At 40.7% G+C, this 22,730-nt stretch overlaps 1 protein-coding gene across 1 annotated transcript; it reads left to right on the top strand.

The window, feature by feature from the left end:
* The first annotated feature begins 10,950 nt into the window (after positions 1-10,950).
* On the top strand, positions 10,951-22,416 carry LOC149380975 (uncharacterized). Its single transcript, XM_089601258.1, has 2 exons — positions 10,951-12,185; positions 22,392-22,416. The coding sequence occupies exons 1-2, from the start codon at positions 10,951-10,953 to the stop codon at positions 22,414-22,416; spliced, it is 1,260 nt and encodes a 419-aa protein (XP_089457384.1).
* The last annotated feature ends 314 nt before the right edge of the window (positions 22,417-22,730 follow it).

The following is a 22,730-nucleotide window of genomic DNA, read 5'->3' as shown; positions in this document are numbered from 1 at the left end:
TAGGTCTGGCTGGCAAAGCAATTCGATATGAAGGATCTAGGAGAAGCCGCGTACATTCTGGGGATCCAAATCTTTCGAGATAGGAAGAACCGGACTCTGTCGCTCTCTCAAGCATCTTATATTGATAAGGTGTTAGATCGATTCTCGATACAAGACTCCAAGAAGGGCCAAACACCCTTTAGGCATGGAGTCTCACTCTCTAAGGACCAGTCTCCCAAGACTGCACAAGAGATTGAGGACATGAGAAAAATTCCTTACGCCTCAGCCGTAGGAAGTCTCATGTATGCTATGCTTTGCACTAAACCTGACATCTGTTTCGCAGTTGGCGTAGTTAGCCGTTTCCAATCCAACCCTGGACCCGAGCACTTGATTGCTGTTAAGCATGTTCTCAAGTATCTTCGAAGAACTAGTAACTTGATGCTTACATACTCAGGTACTGACCTGACTATGACGGGATATACCGACTCCGATTTTCAAGCGGATAAGGATTCCAGGAAATCCACGTCGGGATCTGTGTTCATCCTTAATGGTGGAGCTGTTGTGTGGATGAGTATTAAGCTATCTTGCATTGCTGACTCCACAATGGAAGCAGAATATGTGGTTGCTTGTGAAGCATCCAAAGAGGCTGTATGGCTTAGAAAATTCCTTAAGTATTTGGAAGTTGTTCCAAACGTCGACGAGCCCATGACCCTTTATTGTGAATATACCCCCGCTGTCGCTAACTCAAAGGAACCTCGAAGCCATAAGCGCTCTAAACATATTGAGAGGAAATACCATTTGATTCGAGAGATCGTACAGTGCGGAGACGTGGAAGTGAAGAAGATCTCAACGGTGGACAACCCGGCAAATCCATTCACCAAGGCCCTAGCGAACAAGGTCTTCGACCAACACCGGGAGGGATTAGGCATGAAAGACTACTCACATCTTCTTTGAGTCAAGTGGGAGTTTGTTGTCAATGGTGCCCACAAGAAGAGTAGTAGTGTCTATTTATGTACATTTGATGTCATATAGTCTCACAAAGACTCTTGCTTGTAACTGCTGAATAATCAATAAAAGTTGAAACGTTCATTCATTCTTCCTCGTCTGTTTGAAGCTTTATGATAAAACCTTAGTCTTTAGTCCTTAAACAAACTTAACAACTTACGGTGAGACAAATGTAGATTTGCATGAACAAACTCTTCGTAGTTTGCTTAAAACGATATATTCGCAATCTAAGGGTCATATGACTATTGACCTCAGTATGATTGTTAGGAGAATCTATGATGTCTGGTTATGGGACATTGAGAGTTGGAGACTCTATAGTTCTTCTAGGTATCTTCCGAAGGTACTGAATTGACCAGTGCACTTCTAGAGACAAGATAAGAACAAACCATTTAACCTCTTATGTCTCGAAGTCACTACGTATGAATTGCATCATGCTTACCTTAATCCTGAAATGAGACATGCCATTTCACAGCTTACGTATTCTCATTTGAGAAAGTCAGAGTTCGGACTCACTATGTGATTCTGAACATGACCTATTGGTGAAGTACTAAGTTGTGAAGATGTCATGAGTAACTTTGTGAAGTTCTCATAGATATGGAATTCATGTACAAGATTGCTGAAATGCAATGTATATCACCTCATGCTTTGTTCCTTGGAATGTGAATAAATGAACTGGCCAGTGTCCAAATTGAGTCTTGACTCTTATGGATGAAACAATGTGACTTATAAGCTCCTCGTCAATACATTGTTTCTAACTTATTCACAAGCGACAAAGGAGTTGAGGAAATAACAGCTAGAAGGGTAAAATTGTAATTTTGTAAATCCCGACTAGCTGATGATATTCATAAAGGGTAAACATAGATAATATTCAATGGATCCACTCATTACAATTAGGTTGAATTATTGAGTAGAAAATAAATTCATTTGAACCGAGAGATTTTCAGTGTCAACTCTTTAGTGGAGTCAGTTGACATTAAGCTAAAAATTGGAAAAAGTTTGTGAACTTTTGAGTCCAAGTTTTTAGCTTAAACTTTGTTCATTTGGATCCATGAGGTCACTGTCACAAATCATATCGAGTATGAATAGTTAAACTAAAAGCTAAGTCAAAACAAGAACGAGACGAGTTTTACGAAAATTGTCAAAAGGGTATTTTTGTCTCTTTGGACATAAGATGAAATGAATGTCAATAAATTTTTTGACAATGTCGTTTGATGACATATTGATGCTCGGCCATGATAAGTTAATTGGGCCTTGAGGATTAATTTCATTTCATAGAATTTTACTTGAAAATTCTTAAATGGGCTTTTCTTATGTTGTCATGAACAAATGAAGAAAAATCTAGAATCACCTTCTAGAAGTCCATTTGGCCGTCCAACCCAAGGGAAAGGGAGACGAAAATTCGTGCAACCCATAGTATGAAAGAGAGTTTATTTTGTGCATTAATGTATGAAGATACTTGCCAAAAGAAAGAGAGGAAACAAATTTCCTCTAGGAGGAAGGTGTGATGGGCGGCCAAGGCAAGCAAAAGAGGAAACAATTTTGCTTCTAGAAGCCTCAAGCCATACGCCCAAATGAGAAAGGCAAATAAGGAATATTTGCTCATGAATATGTGATATTCTATAGAACAGGAAACTATCTTATTGAAGGTAATCCCTCCCCTATAAATAGAGGCCTTATTCTTCTCATTTCATTCATCCCAAGTTTTAGAGATTGAGAGCTTCTCTCTCTAGCTTGGCCGCCCCTTTCCCCTCTCTCTCTCTCTCTAAGTTTTCTTTCGTTTTTGTTTTGGCACCTAGATCCTCATTTGACCTAGCATTTTTAGCTCTTCGACTTTGAGACTTGTTCTCGAGTCGTCGTGTTTAAAAGTGGCAACACACTAATTCTTTTCTTTCTCGAGTGATTTTAGTGATAGAAACTTTCGTGGTTGCTCGAGTTCCCGAGGAAAGAAGAGAGACGTGCTGCGAGGGTAGACAAACGTTTCAACCATCCAAAGGCTTCTCAACGTTCAAGCTTCTCAAAGGTTAGTAAACATATAATGCTCATTTATAGTTTTATTTACATGTACTTGCTCTTTGTCTAGGTTAGTAAAATCGTTTTACTTGTTTTAAGGAAAATTTTTAAATTCCGCCGCTTGCTCGAAGCGTTAAACTTTTTCTTAACCCTAGATCAATTCCCACAGTATATTCGTGACTTTCAAGTTCTATAAACCCGGCTCGGGCGCGGACACTAGGTTCGGCCTTGGGTCGACCCGCAAAAAGTCTTAAATGTTGTCCAATTTCAGCGACAACAACTTGATTGGTTATGTGAACAAGTAAGAAAGAATTAGAATGGGAAATTTTAATCTAAATCCCCTTAAGGCATGCACAAATATCTCTCGAGTCTTTAGTGATCTAATTGTTTAACAGACTTACACTCGGGATCTCAACCAACTACACCTACCACCTAGTCTTTCTATATATCTAAGTAGATTTGTGATGGACGAGTAGAGCTCGCTCGTTTATTATCTCTCGATTTTAAAACTCGCCTAGAGATTCTCTAATTAGTTAGCTACGCTAATTAGAGATAGATATACACACCTACAATCCCATAGATTTCTTTTTCTTTTACCCACATAAAGCTCAACTCTATCCCAAAGTGATAAACCAACCAACATCAAATTGCTAACTACATCATGCCCATATAGAGATTTAGCTACTGTTACTCTGAATAAATAAAGCATAAGAACAATAAGTAAAAGCAATATAGCAAGATAATAAGAAGACATGAAATTCAATAACAAAGATTAAATCAACTCTATTCAATATCCAAATATCAAAATAAACTTCAAATCCAAGATTCAAGTCAAAAGAAACTAAGAACAATCATAAAACAAGAACAATAAAGAAAATGGAGTTTAAGAGACAAGAAAATAAAGCAAAAGAGAAAGGAAAATGAATAACAAATGGAGTGATGATGATGAGGATGAAGGAGATGTCAACTTTTTCTTCTTCTTCTTCTTCTTCTTCTTCTTCTTCTTCTTCACTCCAAGGACTCAAGCTTTCTCTATCTAAAAATGGGTCTAATCTCTATGTTGATACGTTATTTGTTGGCTTTATTTTTTAGTGCAAGTTGTGTGGAAAGATGTCGGTCGTTATGTTTCTACTTCTGGTGTGACATCTTTCCTCCTGTGTGCATACTTTATTTCAGGCAAGTTTCTAGCTTTGACAGATTGCTTCGCTGGTGACTTGATTAAGAGATATTGCCTCGCTGCTGTCTTCATTGCAAGATATCTTCCCCGCTGCTATCTTCATTATGTGATATTTGCCTCGCTGGTGACTTTACTATGTGATATTCATTTGAGGCCGGGTAAGGAAACCCAAGATACTCTTCTGGGATTGTGAAGCTGCTATAAAAGCCATGCACTCCCCCTTAGCAGCCTTGACGCTTTTGATAAAACACTTAGATCTCTTAGACGTGCAAGACCAGCAGACTGGGAGGCTTTGTGTTTTGTTAATAGCTGTGTATTCTCTCAAACACTATTCCACAAAGATTGAGTGTATGTGAGAGTTGGGTTTTGTGTGTGCGTGATTGAAGGTTCACGAACAGCTGAAGACTAAAGGTCATCCGAGCCAGGCGGTTGCTCGAAGGGTGGAATTGAGACGGAGCTCAAATTCAGGGGGAGTCCCTGTCTAGGTGATCACTGGTGGTAATAGTCTCTAGGTTTTATTGATTTGTCAATTGTAATCAGATATAAACCTTGTGTGTACTATTGACTACAAGATAGTGAAATCATTTCCACTGGCAGAGTGCCCCCAGACGTAGATGTGTTTCACCGAACTGGGTAACCATATCGTGTGTATTTTATTTACTGCACTATTTGTTGTTTATCCATAATCTGTGTTCAAGCAAGTTGTCGGACACATTGTGTGCGACATCTTGTCTTTGCGACTAATCAGAATTTCATTTGGTATCAGAGCGGGCACCTAGATCTTTTGGTGGTTTCCTGGATTTTTTTTCTGCTTACCAGATATGGATAGTTCCAGAGAGGGAGGTTCGGTCAATCGCCCTCCAGTATTTGATGGAACCAACTATGGTTACTAGAAAGCCCGCATGAGCGCCTTCATGAAATCCCTTGACAGCAGAACTTGGAAGGCTGTGATACATGGGTGACAGGTCCCAATTACTGTTGATGACAAGGGAGCTCCTACAGGTTCAAAACCCGAGAAGGACTGGACCCCCACTGAAGATGAGGTAGCTCTGGGTAACTCTCGTGCACTCAATGCCATCTTTAACGGGGTTGAAAAAAATGTTTTCAAGCTTATAAACACCTGCATAAGTGCCAAAGAAGCCTGGGAAATTCTTGTTGTTGCCTATGAGGGAACCACAAAGGTCCGTGAGCAGAAACTGCAATATCTCACAACTAACTTTGAAGCCCTCACTATGCTTGAAGATGAATCAGTTGCTGAATTCAACGTTCGCATCCGAGACCTTGCCAATGAATCCTACTCTCTCGGGAAACCCATGACCGATGAAGATCTTGTTCGAAAAACTCTGAGGGCTTTGAGCCCAAGATTCAAAATGAAGATCACGGCCATTGAAGAAGTCCATGACTTGAAAACGCTGAAGTTTGACGAACTCATGGGATCCCTCATGACTTTTGAGCTTTCTCTGCCCAAGATGGATAAGAAAGACAAAGGGATGGCCCTTAAAATCTCTATTCATGAACAAAAGAATCAGGTATACTCGGATTCTGACAATGACATTGACGATACTATAGCTATGCTTGCAAAAAATTATAGGAGGGTTATGAAGAGACTCAATCAGATGAATGGGAAGAGTGTCTCGCAAGATGTTAAGGACAATTTTCAACAGAGATTCCAGAAGAATGCTAACCCTCACAGGAACAGTAAAGGTGGTGAACGCTCCGGAAAAGGGAAAGGTATTCAATGTCATGAATGTGAAGGTTTCGGACATATTCAGAATGAGTGTCCCAACTTCCTCAAGAAACAAAAAAGGGGGTACAACGCCACTCTATCGGATGAAGAAGATGAAGATAGCGACACAGACCAGATAAGTAACTTTGTGGCCTTTACGGCTTCTATCCATACTCATGAGTCTACTAATGAGATTGGTGAATGCTCTCAGAAATTGGTTTAGATGAGGAACTATCTGACGATGCCATGAATGATGCATACAATACTTTGCACACTAAATGGATTGAGGAATCCCAGATTCTCGACAAACAGAGTGCTCTTATTCTCACCCTGACTGAAGACAAGGCAAGATTCCTAGAAACCATTGTGGATCTAAAAAGGGAAGTCAGTCGGCTAAATGGAGAGCTGGATCAGATGACTAAATCTGTCAGAATGCTGAACTCCGGCACCGCCAGCCTTGACAAAATCCTCACCATTGGTAAACCTGCAAATAACATGAAGGGACTTGGATATACTCATGGAGCTTCATCATCCCACACCACATTTGTTCCCCAAACTCATGATAGCCAGATGTCGCGAAACATCCCTCAACCATCTGGTGATGACAAGTTTCAAGATCTACATCAGCGAGATCCTTCTGGACCAACCAGGTCTCTTGTCAACAGACCTCGTTGGGTCTGCCATTATTGTGGTAGAAGGGACCATATTCGACCTTTTTGCTATCGGCTATATGGGAGAAATGTCCATCAGCAAAAGTTCGCTCACAGACAACCCTCTACTCGGTTAGAATGGAGAGTAAAAGACATACCTACCATGCCAATATTGCATACACATCTCTGAGTGCGTCCACCGGTAGTGACTGGTACTTCGATAGTGGTTGCTCTCGCCACATGACGGGTGATCATACCTTCCTGACCAACGTGAAACCTTACTCTAACTGCCATGTTACCTTCGGAGATGGAGTGAAAGCCAAAATTGTGGGTAAAGGTCAGCTAAACTATCCTGGTATGTCTTGCTTGACTGAGGCTTTGTTAGTAGATGGGCTTACTTCTAATCTTATCAGTATTAGTGTGTGGTGGTTAATGAGGAACAAGATAAACTTTGCGAGGAACCAGATCTCATGACAACTGCTACATGTGGTCACCCGTACCAAACATTCAGTCCAACAATTGTCTCATGACCAAGGTTGACGAAACCAAGCTGTGGCATCAAAAGCTTGGTCACCTGAATCTCAGGAGCATGCAGAAAATTGTTTATGAGAAAGCCATTATCGGTGTACCCAATCTAAAGATTGTTGAAGGAAGAATTTGTGGTGAATGCCAGATTGGAAAACAGGTCAAGAAGTCTCACAAGATGGTGCAACATATTACCACATCTCGTGTTCTGGAACTTCTCCACATGGACCTGATGAGACCGATGCAGGTCGAGAGTCTTGGAGGGAAGAGATACGTGTTTATGTATGTGGATGACTACTCCAGGTATACATGGGTTGATTTTATCTGTGAAAAATCTGACACTTTTGCTGTTTTTGAACGTTATGTAAGAAGGTTCAGAGAGAAAAAGGAGAAATCATCGGCAACGTGGTCAGAATATGGAGTGATCATGGGAGAGAATTTGAAAATATGAGCTTTGCTAAGTTTTGCACTGCAGAAGGAATAGCCCATGAATTCTCAGCTCCCATCACACCACAACAAAATGGAATTGTAGAAAGAAAAAATCGAACCCTTCAAGAAATGGCCAGAGTGATGATGTTAGCCAAAGACATTCCAGCACACTTTTGGGCTGAAGCTCTCAATACTGCTTGTCATATTCATAATAGAGTTACTATTCGTCCAGGTACTTCCATCAGTCATTATGAAATATGGAGGGGGAGAAAGCCAAATGTGAAATACTTCCATGTCTTTGGTTCTGTTTGTTATATCCTTGCTGACAGGGATCCTCGGCGTAAATTTGACCCTAAAAGTGATGAAGGTATATTTCTTGGGTACTCTAGAAATAGTCAAGCCTATCGTGTCTTTAACAAACGCACTAAGACTATGATGGAATCCATAAATGTGGTGGTAAACGATGATCATGATGTTACTAACAGTACTAATGATGAGGATGAAGTTTTTCCTAGTAACACAGATGTCAGGACAGATGCTCAGAACTCTTTGGACGACATCTCTTCTGGAAACCCAAATGTCAAGACAGATGCTGATGACAAAGTGAGCGACATTGTTCTAGTTGAAGGGTCTCCTCCTGTGACTGAACAAAGAATTCCTTCCAGAAGAATTCAGAAAAATCATCCTGCTCATGACGTGATTGGGGAAATCAGTGAAGGAGTAAGGACTCGCCCAAAACCCCCTGTAAACTACCGGGAGATGATTGGTAATCTCTGCTTTGTCTCTAAGATTGAACCTAAGTATGCAAATGAGGCTATTGATGATGAATACCGGGTTAATGCTATGCAAGATGAACTTGTTCAGTTGGAAAGAAATGAAGTCTGGGAGCTAGTTCCTAAACCTGACAATGTGAATGTCATTGGAACTAAGTGGATTTTTAAAAATAAATCTGATGAGCATGGCAATATAACTCGAAACAAAGCTAGACTTGTGGCGCAGGGTTATACACAGGTGGAAGGCGTAGATTTTGATGAAACCTTTGCCCCTGTTGCGAGACTTGAAGCCATCAGACTCTTGCTTGGCATCTCCTGTCATCTGCACTTCAAACTTTTTCAGATGGATGTTAAAAGTGCCTTTCTCAATGGGTACTTGAATGAGGAAGTCTATGTGGCCCAACCCAAAGGTTTTGTAGATCCCAGCTCACCACAACATGTCTACCAACTCAGAAAAGCTCTCTACGGCCTTAAGCAAGCTCCTCGTGCATGGTATGAAAGACTAACTCAGTTCCTTGTGCAGAATGGTTATATCAGAGGTGGTATTGATAAAACTTTGTTCATAAAGAAAGAGGATGGCAACCTCATGATAGCGCAAATCTATGTTGATGATATCATCTTTGGAGGAATGTCGAACAAGATGGTGGATCTTTTTATTCGACAAATGCAGTCTGAATTTGAAATGAGTATGGTTGGTGAGCTTAATTATTTTCTGGGCTTTCAGATCAGGCAAATGATTGATGGTATCTTTGTATCCCAAAGTAAGTATGCTAACAACTTAGTGAAGAAGTTTGGCCTGGAAAAATCTTCGCACAAGCGGACCCCCGCCGCTACTCACATTAAACTCACTAAGGATGAGCATGGAGAATCTGTTGATCAAAGCCTCTACAAGAGTATCATTGGTAGTCTTCTTTACCTCACTACCAGCCGACCAGACATAGCCTACTCGGTAGGTGTGTGTGGGCGATATCAATCCAATCCCAAAGCTAGCCATTTGGCTCAAGCCAAGCGAACCATAAGGTACATCTCAGGAACTGCAAATTTTGGCCTCTTATATACTTATGATACTTCCTCTACGCTTGTGGGATACTGTGATGCTGACTGGGCAGGTAGCACGGTCGATAGAAAAAGTACCTCTGGTGGATGTTTCTACCTTGGAAACAATCTCATCTCCTGGTTCAGCAAGAAGCAGAACTGCATTTCCTTGTCCACAGCTGAGGCTGAATACATCGCTGCAGGGAGCAGTTGCACTCAGCTCCTCTGGATGAAACAGATGCTTACTGAATACGATGTTGGACAAGATGTCATGACATTATTCTGCGACAATATCAGCGCCATCAACATCTCTAAGAATCCAGTTCAACACAGTAAGACCAAGCATATTGAGATTAGACATCATTTCATTTGAGATCTTGTGGAAGATAAAAAGATCAAACTCGAATATATCCACACCGAAAAACAGCTCGCAAATATTTTCACTAAGGCTTTGGATGCTAACCGATTTGAAAATCTCAGATCCTCACTAGGATTGTGCGTCATTGAGCAATAGCAATTACTGTTTATCGGAGGAATTTTTGGTTTTATGGTCCGTGTTGTCAAAGCTAATTCTTCTCTGGTTCTTGTTTGCGTTCTTTTCATGGAAGTTTAATCATGGGTCCATGATTCTGGTTGGCCCATTCGACTGAATTACCGAGCTAAAATGCCACTTGTGTTTATGTTGGGCCTGAGACGGATATTGGCCCATTCCTTGCTTCGACGTCGTTTTGCTCCTGACTATGCTCTCTTACATGCAGAAGGTTACGTTTTCAAGAAAATCGGGGAAGTTACTTATTTCCTTTCTCTTAATTTCTCGCATTGTTCTTCGCCCCTCTTTCACACTATCTCTTATTTTTGCGATTTCACCTCTCACGATGTATCTGTGTGACAGTTTTGTTCAAACTCCTTTCAAAATGGTTGGAGCTAGAAGTGGGATCAGCACTAACATTCCTCCCAAGAAAGAGAAGACTGAGATGAAGACGAAAGATGTCAAATCAAAGGGGCCGGGGCTGCAGAGTAATAGACATGGTGTTCGGGTTCGAGGGTTGTGATCCAATAAACGCGCCGATGGTCAGGCCGGAGGTGCGATTACTGGGTCAATTCCTCCTGAGAATCCCTCACTCTCCGGCGCAAGAAGTGCAATTCTCAAGAAAGCCGCTCTCTCGATCGCAGACATTACCGGAGAAGTAAGCTCCAGCAGTTCTTCTGAAGAAGGAAGAAAAGAAAACACAACCCCTGAAGAAGAAATCCACACTGATGTATCCCCCATTGAGAGCCCTCACAAGGTTGTACAAGGTAACCCTGAAACCTCTCTTCCCTCTGATAAAAATCCTAGGGACAGTGATGTGTTGGAGTCACTCCTCGGTGATCAAGAGCCTCATCTTGTCGATGCCATTGGTGGCATTCTGGGTTTAAGTGGAGATGTCGCGAAAGATGTTCCAACATCCTCTTCTCTGAGGCAAGAGAAGAAGTCTGATCAGGTTCAGGATGATGGGGAGGATATCCTTGCCACAGTGAAAGAGAAGGTACAGAAAGATGATGACGCCTGTATCGCCACTCTTCTATCGGAGAAGAGAAATAAGAAGAGAAAGTCCTTGGGAAGAAAGTGTTGATGCCGCTCCCATCCCTACTAAGAAAAATATGAAGAAACCGGTAAAGCTGGGTTTGAACAAGAAGAAGCTGAAAGGAAAATCCGTTGAGGAGATTATTCCTGATGTTCAGAAGGATATGGAGGAAGAAGAAGAGGCTGCTCATCCGGAGATCGTGTCTCTTACATCCAGGAAATCTGTAGGGGGTCAGAAGCTTCCTAAAGATGTTCCCACCGCTCCTCTGGATAATATCTCTTTTCATGAGGAAGATCGCGTCAGAAAATGGAGGTATTTCTATAACAGAACTGTTTTTCCGGAAAAGGAATTGTCAAAGGAAGCCCTGAAGATTGACATGATCATGGAACTCCTGTACGATGCACAACTCATCAAAACTGTCTCTGGGATCGGGCCGTATTACCAAAAACTGGTGAAAGAGTGCATTGTGAATTTGTCTTCTGAGATTGATCAACCTCATCACCCTGAGTTTGGGAAAGTCTACATTCGTGGTCACTGCTTTGATGTCTCCTCCACTGCAATCAATGAGTTTCTGGGAAGAGGGAAAATTGTCACCGCCGATCGGCTTTCCTCCTTGGATGTGATTGCCAAAGAGCTCACTAACGACGAGAAGAAGATTTGGCCCTCTAAGGGTTCCCTACCCTCCTCAGATCTTTCTGCAAAATATTATGTTCTATACATAATTGGAATTGCAAACTGGGCTCCTTCCTCTCATGGCTCAAGCATCAAGTCTGACCTGGCATGCCTCATTTATCAGATTGGTACTCGGGCGTCATTTGACTTCGGGGATTTCGTGTTCAACCACCTGGCCAAGCACGCTAAGTCCTTTGCTGTGAAGCTTCCTATTGGCTTCCCTTCTCTCCTATCTGGTATGATGGTGGCTCAGAAGAGAGATTTATTAAGGGCTGATGACATTGCTGGTAAGCCTTCCAGTGAACTTTCCTTCAGCCCTAAGTTGTTTGAAGGGAAACATGCCAGGGATCTTGCTATGCCTTCTGTCGCCCATGGTCGCACCATTAAGGTTGCTCCCCTCTCGGAAAATGCTAGGAGTGATGTTCTCAAAGGCCTGTTTGAAGAAGTTGCCGCGCTCAAGGAAATCATTGACATCTCCTCTCGAAGGAAATCGGCTTGCGAACGTCTTATCTCTGTTATGACTTCCTCCTCTACCTCTGATGGTGCTACCACTTCTCAGCCAAGTCAAACTGTGCATCCGGATGACAACGCAGTCAATGAAGATACCGAGGATGATGCTGATGTTGGAATCGATCTAGGGTTTGAGAAAAAGTTTAACGCTTCGTTAAGCGGCGGAATTTTAAAATTTTCTTTTTAAGTAAAACTAGTTTTTACTAACCTAGACAAGAGCAAGTGCATGTAAATAAAAACTAATATGAGCTAGAAGTTTACTAACCTTTCTTGAAGCTTGAACCTTGTAGAAGCTTTTGGAAAGTTGCAACGCTCGTCTCCCCTCGCAACACGTCTCTCTTTCTTTCCTCGGCACCTCGAGCAACCACGAAAGTTTCTATCACTAAATCACTCGAAAAGAAGGAATCAGTGAGTGGGCACTTTTAAACACTACGACTTAAGAACGAGTCTCGAAGTCGCAGAGCTAAACACTAGGTCGAGTGAGGACCTAGGTGCCAAGACAAGAAAAAATCGAAAATAAACTAGAGAGAGAGAGAGAGGATTTCGGCCACAAGTTCTAGAGAGAGAGTCTCTCAAATCTCTTAAACTTGGATGAATGAATTGTGAGAAGAATGAGGCTCCTATTTATAGGAGAGGTCTCACCTTCAATAAGGTAGTTTCCTCTTCTATAGAATATCACATATTCATGAGCAAAATAACCCTTATTTCCCATTCCTCTTAGGCGCCCAAGGCAGCCTTCTAGAAGGCTAGGATTTGTTTCCTTTTTTGTTCCTTGGCTTGCCTATTGCTCTCTTGATGTGGCCGATTCCTTTGTGCATCCTTATGCAAATTTGTTTCCTCTTTTTCTTTTGGCAAGTATCTAAATACATTTATGCACAAAATAAATTCTCTCTCTTTGGGTATTTGGGCGCCTATGACTTCTAGAAAGCCTTCTAGATTTTTCTTCATTTGTTCATAACAACATAAGAAAAGCCCATTAAGAATTTTCAATAAAATTCTTATGAAATGAAATTAATTCACAAGGCCCAATGATCAAGTCATGGCCGAGTGAAACATGTCATAAAATGACCTTGTCAAAAATTTATTGACATTCATTTCATCGTTTGTCTCAAAAGACAAAAATACCCTTTTCACTATTTTCGTTCTTGTTTTGACTTAGCTTCCAGTTTAACTATTCCTATCGATGTGATTCGTGACAGTGACCTCATGGACCCAAATGAACAAAGCTTTAGCTAAACACTTGGACTCAAAAGTTCACAAACCTTTTCCAAGTTTAGCTTAATGCCAACTGACTCCACTAAAGAGCTGACACTGAAAATCTCTCGGTTCAAATGAATTTATTTTCTACTCAAGAATTCGACCTAATTATAATGAGCGGATCCACTGAATATTATCTATGCTACCCTTCATGAATGTCATCAGCTAGTCGGGATTTACTAAATTACCATTTTACCCTTCTAGCTGTTATTTCCTCAACTCCTTTGTCGCTTGTGAATAAGTTAGAAACAATGTATTGACGAGGAGCTAACAAGTCACATTGTTTCATCCAAAAGAGTCATGACTCAATTTGGACACTGGCCAGTTCATTTATTCACACTCCAAGGAACAAAGCATGAGGTGACATACATTGCATTTCAGCAATCTTGTACATGAATTCCATATCTATGAGAACTTCACAAAGTTACTCATGACAGACTCACAACTTAGTACTTCACCAATAGGCCTTGTTCGGAATCACATAGTGAGTCCGAACTTTGACTTTCTCAAATGAGAATACTAAGGTGTGAAATGGCATGTCTCATTTCAGGATTAAGGTAAGCATGATGCAATTCATACATAGTGACTTCGAGACATAAGAGGTTAAATGGTTTGTTCTTATCTTGTCTCTAGAAGTGCACTGGTCAATTCAGTACCTTCGGAAGATACCTAGAAGAACTATAGAGTTCCTAACTCTCAATGCCTCATAACCAGACATCATAGATTCTTCTAACAATCATACTGAGGTCAATAGTCCTTTGACCCTAAGATTGCGAATATATCGTTTTAAGCAAACTACGAAGAGTTTGTTCATGCAAATCTACATTTGTCTCTTCGTAAGTTGTTAAGTTTGTTTATGGACTAAAAGACTATGGTTTTATCATAAAGCTTCAGACAAGGAAGATTGAATGAACGTTTCAACTTTATTAATGAATGAATAGGCAATTACAAGCAAGAGTCTTCATGAGACTTTATTACATCAAATGTTCAAAATAAAGACTACAACTCTTCTTGTGGGCACCATTGACAACAAACTCCCACTTGACTCAAAGAAGGTGTGTGTAGTCCTTCATGCCTAATCCCTCACGATGTTGGTCGAAGACCTTGTTCGCTAGGGCCTTGGTGAATGGATCTGCGAGGTTGTCCACCGTTGAGATCTTCTTCACTTCCACGTCTCCGCGCTGCACGATCTCTCGAATCAAATGGTATTTCCTCTCAATATGCTTAGAGCGCTTATGGCTTCTAGGTTCCTTTGAGTTAGCGACAGCCCCACTATTATCACAATAAAGGGTCATGGGCTCGTCGACGTTTGGAACAACTTCCAAATACTTAAGGAACTTTCTAAGCCATACAGCCTCTTTGGATGCTTCACAAGCAGCCACATATTCTGCTTCCATTGTGGAGTCAGCAATGCAAGATTGCTTAATACTTCTCCACACAACAGCTCCACCATTAAGGATGAACACAGATCCCGAAGTGGATTTCCTGGAATCCTTATCCGCTTGAAAATCGGAGTCGGTATATCCCGTCATAGTCAGGTCAGTACCTGAGTATGTAAGCATCAAGTTCCTAGTTCTTCGAAGATACTTAAGAACATGCTTAACAGCAATCCAGTGCTCGGGTCCAGGGTTGGATTGGAAACGACTAACTACGCCAACGGCGAAACATATATCAGGTCGGGTGCAAAGCATAGCATACATGAGGCTTCCTACGGCAGAGGCGTAAGGAATTTTCCTCATGTCTTCAATCTCTTGTGCAGTCTTGGGAGACTGGTCCTTAGAGAGTGAAACTCCATGCCTAAAGGGTGTTTGACCCCTCTTGCAGTCTTGCATCGAGAAGCGATCCATCACCTTATCAATATAAGATGCTTGAGAGAGCGACATGGTCCGGTTTTTCCTATCTCGAAAGATTTGGATTCCCAGAATGTACGCAGCTTCTCCTAGATCCTTCATATCGAATTGCTTTGCTAGCCAGACCTTAACCTCAGATAACTTACCCACGTCATTACCAATGAGTAGTATATCATCGACATATAGTACCAGAAACACAACTTTGCCTTCGTGTATTAACTTGTAAACACAAGGCTCATCTATTGACTGTTCAAAGCCGAAGCTCTTTACAGTTTCATCGAATCTAATATTCCATGACCTAGATGCTTGCTTTAGTCCATAAATGGATTTAAGCAACTCACAAACCTTGGTCTCTTGACCTTTATCCACGAAACCGTCTGGTTGAGCCATGTAAATGCGCTCGTCAAGATTGCCATTCAGAAAGGCTGTCTTGACATCCATTTGCCAGATCTCATAGTCGAGAGCTGCAGCTATGGATAGGAGTATGCGGATGGATTTAAGCATCGCGACTGGCGAGAAGGTTTCTTCATAGTCAATCCCTTCTTGTTGGGTATAACCCTTCGCCACAAGTCGTGCTTTGAACGTCTCAACGTTCCCATCAGGACCCCTTTTCTTCTTGTATATCCACTTACACCCTACGAGTTTAATCCCTTCAGGAAGGTCTACAAGTTTCCAGACTTTGTTGACGTACATCGAGTGCATCTCAACTTTCATGGCGTCAAGCCAAAGGTTTGATTCAGAACAAGCCATTGCTTGGCTATAGGAAACAGGATCATCCATGTCGGAGACGGCTACAAGAGAGTCTCCATAAGACATGTACCTGTCAGGCTTTTGAGTAGCCCTCCCACTACGTCGAAGTACTACTTGACGAGATTCTGATGAGTTAGGTTGTGTTTCAGTTGGGGTAAGAACAGTTCTTACAGACGAGGTAGAAGCTTCCTCACCCAACTTTTCTTCAAGCACAATTTTGCTTCTAGGTTTCGCATCCTTCATAAAGTCCTCCTCAAGGAAACGAGCATTCGTGCTAACGAAAGTCTTATCGTCCTCGGGACTATAGAAAGTAAAACCTTTGGTTTCCTTCGGATATCCTACAAACAGGCACAATTCTGACCTACTAGCCAACTTGCTAGTCTTTTGCCTCAGCACGTGTGCAGGGCAACCCCAAATTCGGATGCGGCCAAGATTCACTTTACGGCCAGTCCATCGTTCATAAGGAGTACCAGGAACCGTCTTGGACGGAACTTGGTTCAGAATGTAGGCGGCTGTTTCGAGGGCATATCCCCAAAAGGAAAGCGGGAGTGATGAGTAACTCATCATTGATCTAACCATCTCCATTAGAGTTCGGTTCCTTCTCTCTGACACTCCGTTTTGTTGAGGTGTGCCAGGTGCGGTAAGCTGAGAAGCGATACCTTCTTCTTTAAGAAAGTCATCAAACTCTCCAGACATATACTCACCACCTCGATCAGATCGAAGGGTTTTGATCACTTTGCCAGTTTGCTTTTCCACTAAAGCCCTAAAGACCTTAAATACGTTAAAGGTCTCGGATTTGTGTTTAAGCAAATAGACAAACCCATATCTTGAGTAATCATCAGTGAAGGTAACGAAGTATTCGTATCCTCCACGTGCCTGTTGGTTGAGCGGACCACATACATCAGAATGTATTAGTTCCAGCAACTCAGTGGCTCTTCGACCCTTATCGGAGAAAGGTCGCTTAGTCATTTTTCCTTCTATACAGGATTCACAAGTAGGTAGTGAGCCTATTGCAGAGGCTTGGAGTGGACCATCCCTCACAAGTCTCTTAATCCTATCTAGACTGATATGACCAAGTCTTAAGTGCCAGAGGTATGTTGATTTTGTTAGATCGGAGGATTCAGAAAGTTTGATCCTCTTTGGCTCCCTAATTAGATCGTTATCTATTTCGGTGTCTAAAAGAGAAGGTTGAGTGGGATAGATGTAAAAAAGACCATTCTTCATACATGCATCAGTGACGGAAGAATCAGAAAAAGAAATACGAATTCCATTCTTTATAAACTTTAAATAATAATCTTGCTCGAAAAGTTGAGCAACAGATACTAGGTTTTTCCCAAAGGAAGGAACATAATAAACATTATTCAAATTTAAAGTTCGATCTTCAAAAGATAGCGTCACGGATCCCACAGCCTTCGCAGACACCACGCTCTCATCACCCCACTTGAAGCAGAAGTCGCCATCCTCTAAGCTTTTGCTTTTCCTAAAACCAGTCAAGGAGCAGCAAATATGGTTAGTAGCAGCGGAGTCAATAATCCACGATGATACATTATCAGCTACTAAACAGGCTTCAGTAACAAGTACAATACCTTTAGCTTTGGTTTTGAGGTAGGCGGGACAGTTCCTACGCCAGTGACCAGGCTCGTTGCAGTGGTGGCACTTGTCTTTAGACTTGTCCACCTTCGGAGCCTTTGGCGCCTTCTTCTTCGTTTGAACCTTAGGTTGGTTCTTCTTCTCGGCGTTGCGAGGTCTCTTCTTAGATCCAGAGGTGGAGGCAGTAGCATGTACTTCTCCTTGAGCCCTCTTTTTCTTAGTGAGTGCCTCAGCGGTTTGAAGTTCCTTCATGAGCTCGGTAACAGTGTACTCCAGCTTGTTCATGGAATAGTTCAACTTGAAGGTATCAAAGGTTTCGGGGAGAGTTTCCAAGATCATATCTATTTTGGTCTCCCCATCAATCTCAGATCCAAGAATCTCCATCTCGTAGAGATAGCTAATGATCAGCATCATATGATCTCTAACGGGAGTTCCAGCCTTCATACGACAGTTCATGAATTGTCGGACCGCTTGTTGCCTAGCTTGACGTCCTTGCCCTCCAAACATCTCATGGAGATTGTAGAGCATATCGGTGGCAGTTTCATAATCACGATGTTGTTGTTGCAACACATTGTTCATCGATGCCAAAATATAGCATCTCGCAATCTCATCGGATCGAAGCCAGGCCGCCAGGACATCTTTCTCCTTTTGTGTCGAATCATCATTCGTTTGAGGACAGGGGTTGGTGAGAACCCATTTGTGCTTGTCGACAGTAAGGACTATGTCGAGGTTACGTTTCCAGTCGACGTAATTGTCGCCTTCGAGTTTATTCGAGGAAAGAATTGTTGAGAGAGGGTTGAGAGACATATTGCCTATAACAGTTGAAACAAGTTTATGATTAGTCTTTGGTTTAGGATTTAAGTTTCATTAAGACTTTTGTAAAACCCAAAGGTGTTATAAACCAAACGATAATTTACTCCCTCAAGAGAAGGCCGCAAAAAATCTCCATTTATAAGTAAATGACACATCATTAATGCTAAGCCAAGATGTCAATACATCTATTTTGACTAGCCACCTTGTAAATTGGTTTGATCACTCATATCCTTTCGCAGAGCCTTAAGGAAGGATACTATGGATTGAGCCTAAGTGTGCAACCAACCACTTAGTCCAAAAGATCAGCTTTGAAAAACAATCCCCCAAGGGGAGGCCTTGCCATCATTGCATCATTCTCGGACGTAGCTCATTGAGCAATGATCGAAGCAATAACGCCTTGGAGTACTCACATTTAAGTGAGGGTCGTAAGAGCGGCTCTTAGTCCCACGTTATTGCATCTTTCACTAGTGTTGGGGATCGCGGGTTACAAACAACGAATATAACCCTCCCACTTAGTTTTTGGAGTTGGTTCATCGACTCTTTTAAGTTCGGAAACAGATTTCCTAGTTAGAGAGCGACAGAGCGGACAACTAGAAGAGAATCCTAGATCGACATGTTCAGAGCAGTATTAGTGCATAAAGGCACAAGGGACATACTCGATCTTTTCCTATTTTCTATTTCGGGAAAGTGCGTGAGGGAAGTGTGAACTTCAACTCACTCGAACACTTGAAAGTTTGAGATTACACATCTTTTTATTTTTCGGTTTTGTCTACAAAGAGACCTCCCACTCAAAATTTCAAGAGCATATAGATTTTGAACATATGTGATATAGATATAGTTTTGAAAACATTTTGAAAACTTATTTGATTTGGATGACAAAATATTTTCAAGTTTGAAAGTGAAAACGGTTTTTCAAAATTCAAACTAGTTTTGTAAAAATTCAATTTCAATTAATCTTTCAAAAATCAAAACTTTTAATCTTTACACATCATGTTTATAATCATATGAAAAACATTTTTGCTCAAGAAAGTTTTCTCATTAGAGTTCTATAACTCATGGTAGTGGGGTTTGAAAATCCGGATTTCTAAAAAAAAACTGGAGTTTCAGACAGCCACGCACCTCGGAGTAAAATCGCCATAACTGGCGGCTCCGATGTCCTTTTGAGCCGAAACCGGTGGCATTGGACAGAGGACAGACAGAGCTTTAATTTGATTCAAGAATCATTAAATTTCGATTTCTGAGCAGAGAGTTATGCCGCTTTTAATGCGGGTTTACATTCCAGCTCGAAGAAAAAGAAATAAATTAAAGCTTTGTCCTTTTAGATGCGAAAAAGAATCGAGTGTAACGGAACGTTTTATGAAGTTGTTTAAAGCTTTTATTTGTGTTTTACTAGCAGGGTAATAACATATAATAAAAGAAATAACAACATGCATAAAACGATTCAAGTAAATAAACGAAACTAGCAAGAAAATAAAACTAGTCACAAAATTTACTCGAAAAATCTCAAACCTTTAAAACACGTTTTTCAATATAAAAAATTAAAAACTTTTAGAACTGATTCTAATGTGTTTTAACATCATCCCAAAATCATAGAAAAACAACATGGTTTTTAATTTAAAGGCATGAGCAATAAATTAAAAAAAAATCTAAGATTACAATTCTAACTTGTCACAAAATTAGTAAACTTTCGAAAACGATTTTCAAGCTCATAATTTAAAAACATGCACATGCATTCCTTTGACCATAGCTCTGATACCATTTGTTGGAATCGATCTAGGGTTTGAGAAAAAGTTTAACGCTTCGTTAAGCGGCGGAATTTTAAAATTTTCTTTTTAAGTAAAACTAGTTTTTACTAACCTAGACAAGAGCAAGTGCATGTAAATAAAAACTAATATGAGCTAGAAGTTTACTAACCTTTCTTGAAGCTTGAACCTTGTAGAAGCTTTTGGAAAGTTGCAACGCTCGTCTCCCCTCGCAGCACGTCTCTCTTTCTTTCCTCGGCACCTCGAGCAACCACGAAAGTTTCTATCACTAAATCACTCGAAAAGAAGGAATCAGTGAGTGGGCACTTTTAAACACTACGACTTAAGAACGAGTCTCGAAGTCGCAGAGCTAAACACTAGGTCGAGTGAGGACCTAGGTGCCAAGACAAGAAAAAATCGAAAATAAACTAGAGAGAGAGAGAGAGGATTTCGGCCACAAGTTCTAGAGAGAGAGTCTCTCAAATCTCTTAAACTTGGATGAATGAATTGTGAGAAGAATGAGGCTCCTATTTATAGGAGAGGTCTCACCTTCAATAAGGTAGTTTCCTCTTCTATAGAATATCACATATTCATGAGCAAAATAACCCTTATTTCCCATTCCTCTTAGGCGCCCAAGGCAGCCTTCTAGAAGGCTAGGATTTGTTTCCTTTTTTGTTCCTTGGCTTGCCTATTGCTCTCTTGATGTGGCCGATTCCTTTGTGCATCCTTATGCAAATTTGTTTCCTCTTTTTCTTTTGGCAAGTATCTAAATACATTTATGCACAAAATAAATTCTCTCTCTTTGGGTATTTGGGCGCCTATGACTTCTAGAAAGCCTTCTAGATTTTTCTTCATTTGTTCATAACAACATAAGAAAAGCCCATTAAGAATTTTCAATAAAATTCTTATGAAATGAAATTAATTCACAAGGCCCAATGATCAAGTCATGGCCGAGTGAAACATGTCATAAAATGACCTTGTCAAAAATTTATTGACATTCATTTCATCGTTTGTCTCAAAAGACAAAAATACCCTTTTCACTATTTTCGTTCTTGTTTTGACTTAGCTTCCAGTTTAACTATTCCTATCGATGTGATTCGTGACAGTGACCTCATGGACCCAAATGAACAAAGCTTTAGCTAAACACTTGGACTCAAAAGTTCACAAACCTTTTCCAAGTTTAGCTTAATGCCAACTGACTCCACTAAAGAGCTGACACTGAAAATCTCTCGGTTCAAATGAATTTATTTTCTACTCAAGAATTCGACCTAATTATAATGAGCGGATCCACTGAATATTATCTATGCTACCCTTCATGAATGTCATCAGCTAGTCGGGATTTACTAAATTACCATTTTACCCTTCTAGCTGTTATTTCCTCAACTCCTTTGTCGCTTGTGAATAAGTTAGAAACAATGTATTGACGAGGAGCTAACAAGTCACATTGTTTCATCCAAAAGAGTCATGACTCAATTTGGACACTGGCCAGTTCATTTATTCACACTCCAAGGAACAAAGCATGAGGTGACATACATTGCATTTCAGCAATCTTGTACATGAATTCCATATCTATGAGAACTTCACAAAGTTACTCATGACAGACTCACAACTTAGTACTTCACCAATAGGCCTTGTTCGGAATCACATAGTGAGTCCGAACTTTGACTTTCTCAAATGAGAATACTAAGGTGTGAAATGGCATGTCTCATTTCAGGATTAAGGTAAGCATGATGCAATTCATACATAGTGACTTCGAGACATAAGAGGTTAAATGGTTTGTTCTTATCTTGTCTCTAGAAGTGCACTGGTCAATTCAGTACCTTCGGAAGATACCTAGAAGAACTATAGAGTTCCTAACTCTCAATGCCTCATAACCAGACATCATAGATTCTTCTAACAATCATACTGAGGTCAATAGTCCTTTGACCCTAAGATTGCGAATATATCGTTTTAAGCAAACTACGAAGAGTTTGTTCATGCAAATCTACATTTGTCTCTTCGTAAGTTGTTAAGTTTGTTTATGGACTAAAAGACTATGGTTTTATCATAAAGCTTCAGACAAGGAAGATTGAATGAACGTTTCAACTTTATTAATGAATGAATAGGCAATTACAAGCAAGAGTCTTCATGAGACTTTATTACATCAAATGTTCAAAATAAAGACTACAACTCTTCTTGTGGGCACCATTGACAACAGCTGAGGGGTCTGAAGGACAAGCGAAAGATGTTTTTGATTCCTCTAATTAAAGTCTATTTGTTCTGGCCTGTAACATCTAACTTCTTTTCAGACATCTTTTTGTTGGGTTTGTCGTTCTGTTTACTTTGTGGTTCAGACTTTTTTCTCTGGTTGGTTTGTAAGACAGCATTCTCTTACTCTTGTTGGTTTATGTAATGATGTTTGCTCAAGTTCTCATCCTTTTTCAGGCTGTGTGTTCCTTCCTCTGTGTTGGTCGATCCTTGCCTTTGGTATTATTTTGAGGCAATCAGGGGGAGAGACTTCATGAGGTGTCATTTATTTTGACCCTCCTCTCTGGTCATGACGCTTGTATGAGAACTGTTCCTGGAAGTGCTTGCCTAAAAAATAGCCAAAGGGGGATTTTGTTGATACGTTATTTGTTGGCTTTATTTTTTAGTGCAAGTTGTGTGGAAAGATGTCGGTCGTTATGTTTCTA

The sequence above is a fragment of the Urtica dioica genome, chromosome 11, assembly GCF_054948205.1.
Source record: "Urtica dioica subsp. dioica isolate 48M chromosome 11, U.dioica_male_clone48M_v1_H2, whole genome shotgun sequence".
Lineage (NCBI taxonomy): Eukaryota > Viridiplantae > Streptophyta > Magnoliopsida > Rosales > Urticaceae > Urtica > Urtica dioica.
The sequence above is the reverse complement of the archived record's forward strand: the minus strand, read 5'-3'. Positions and strand labels throughout refer to the sequence as shown.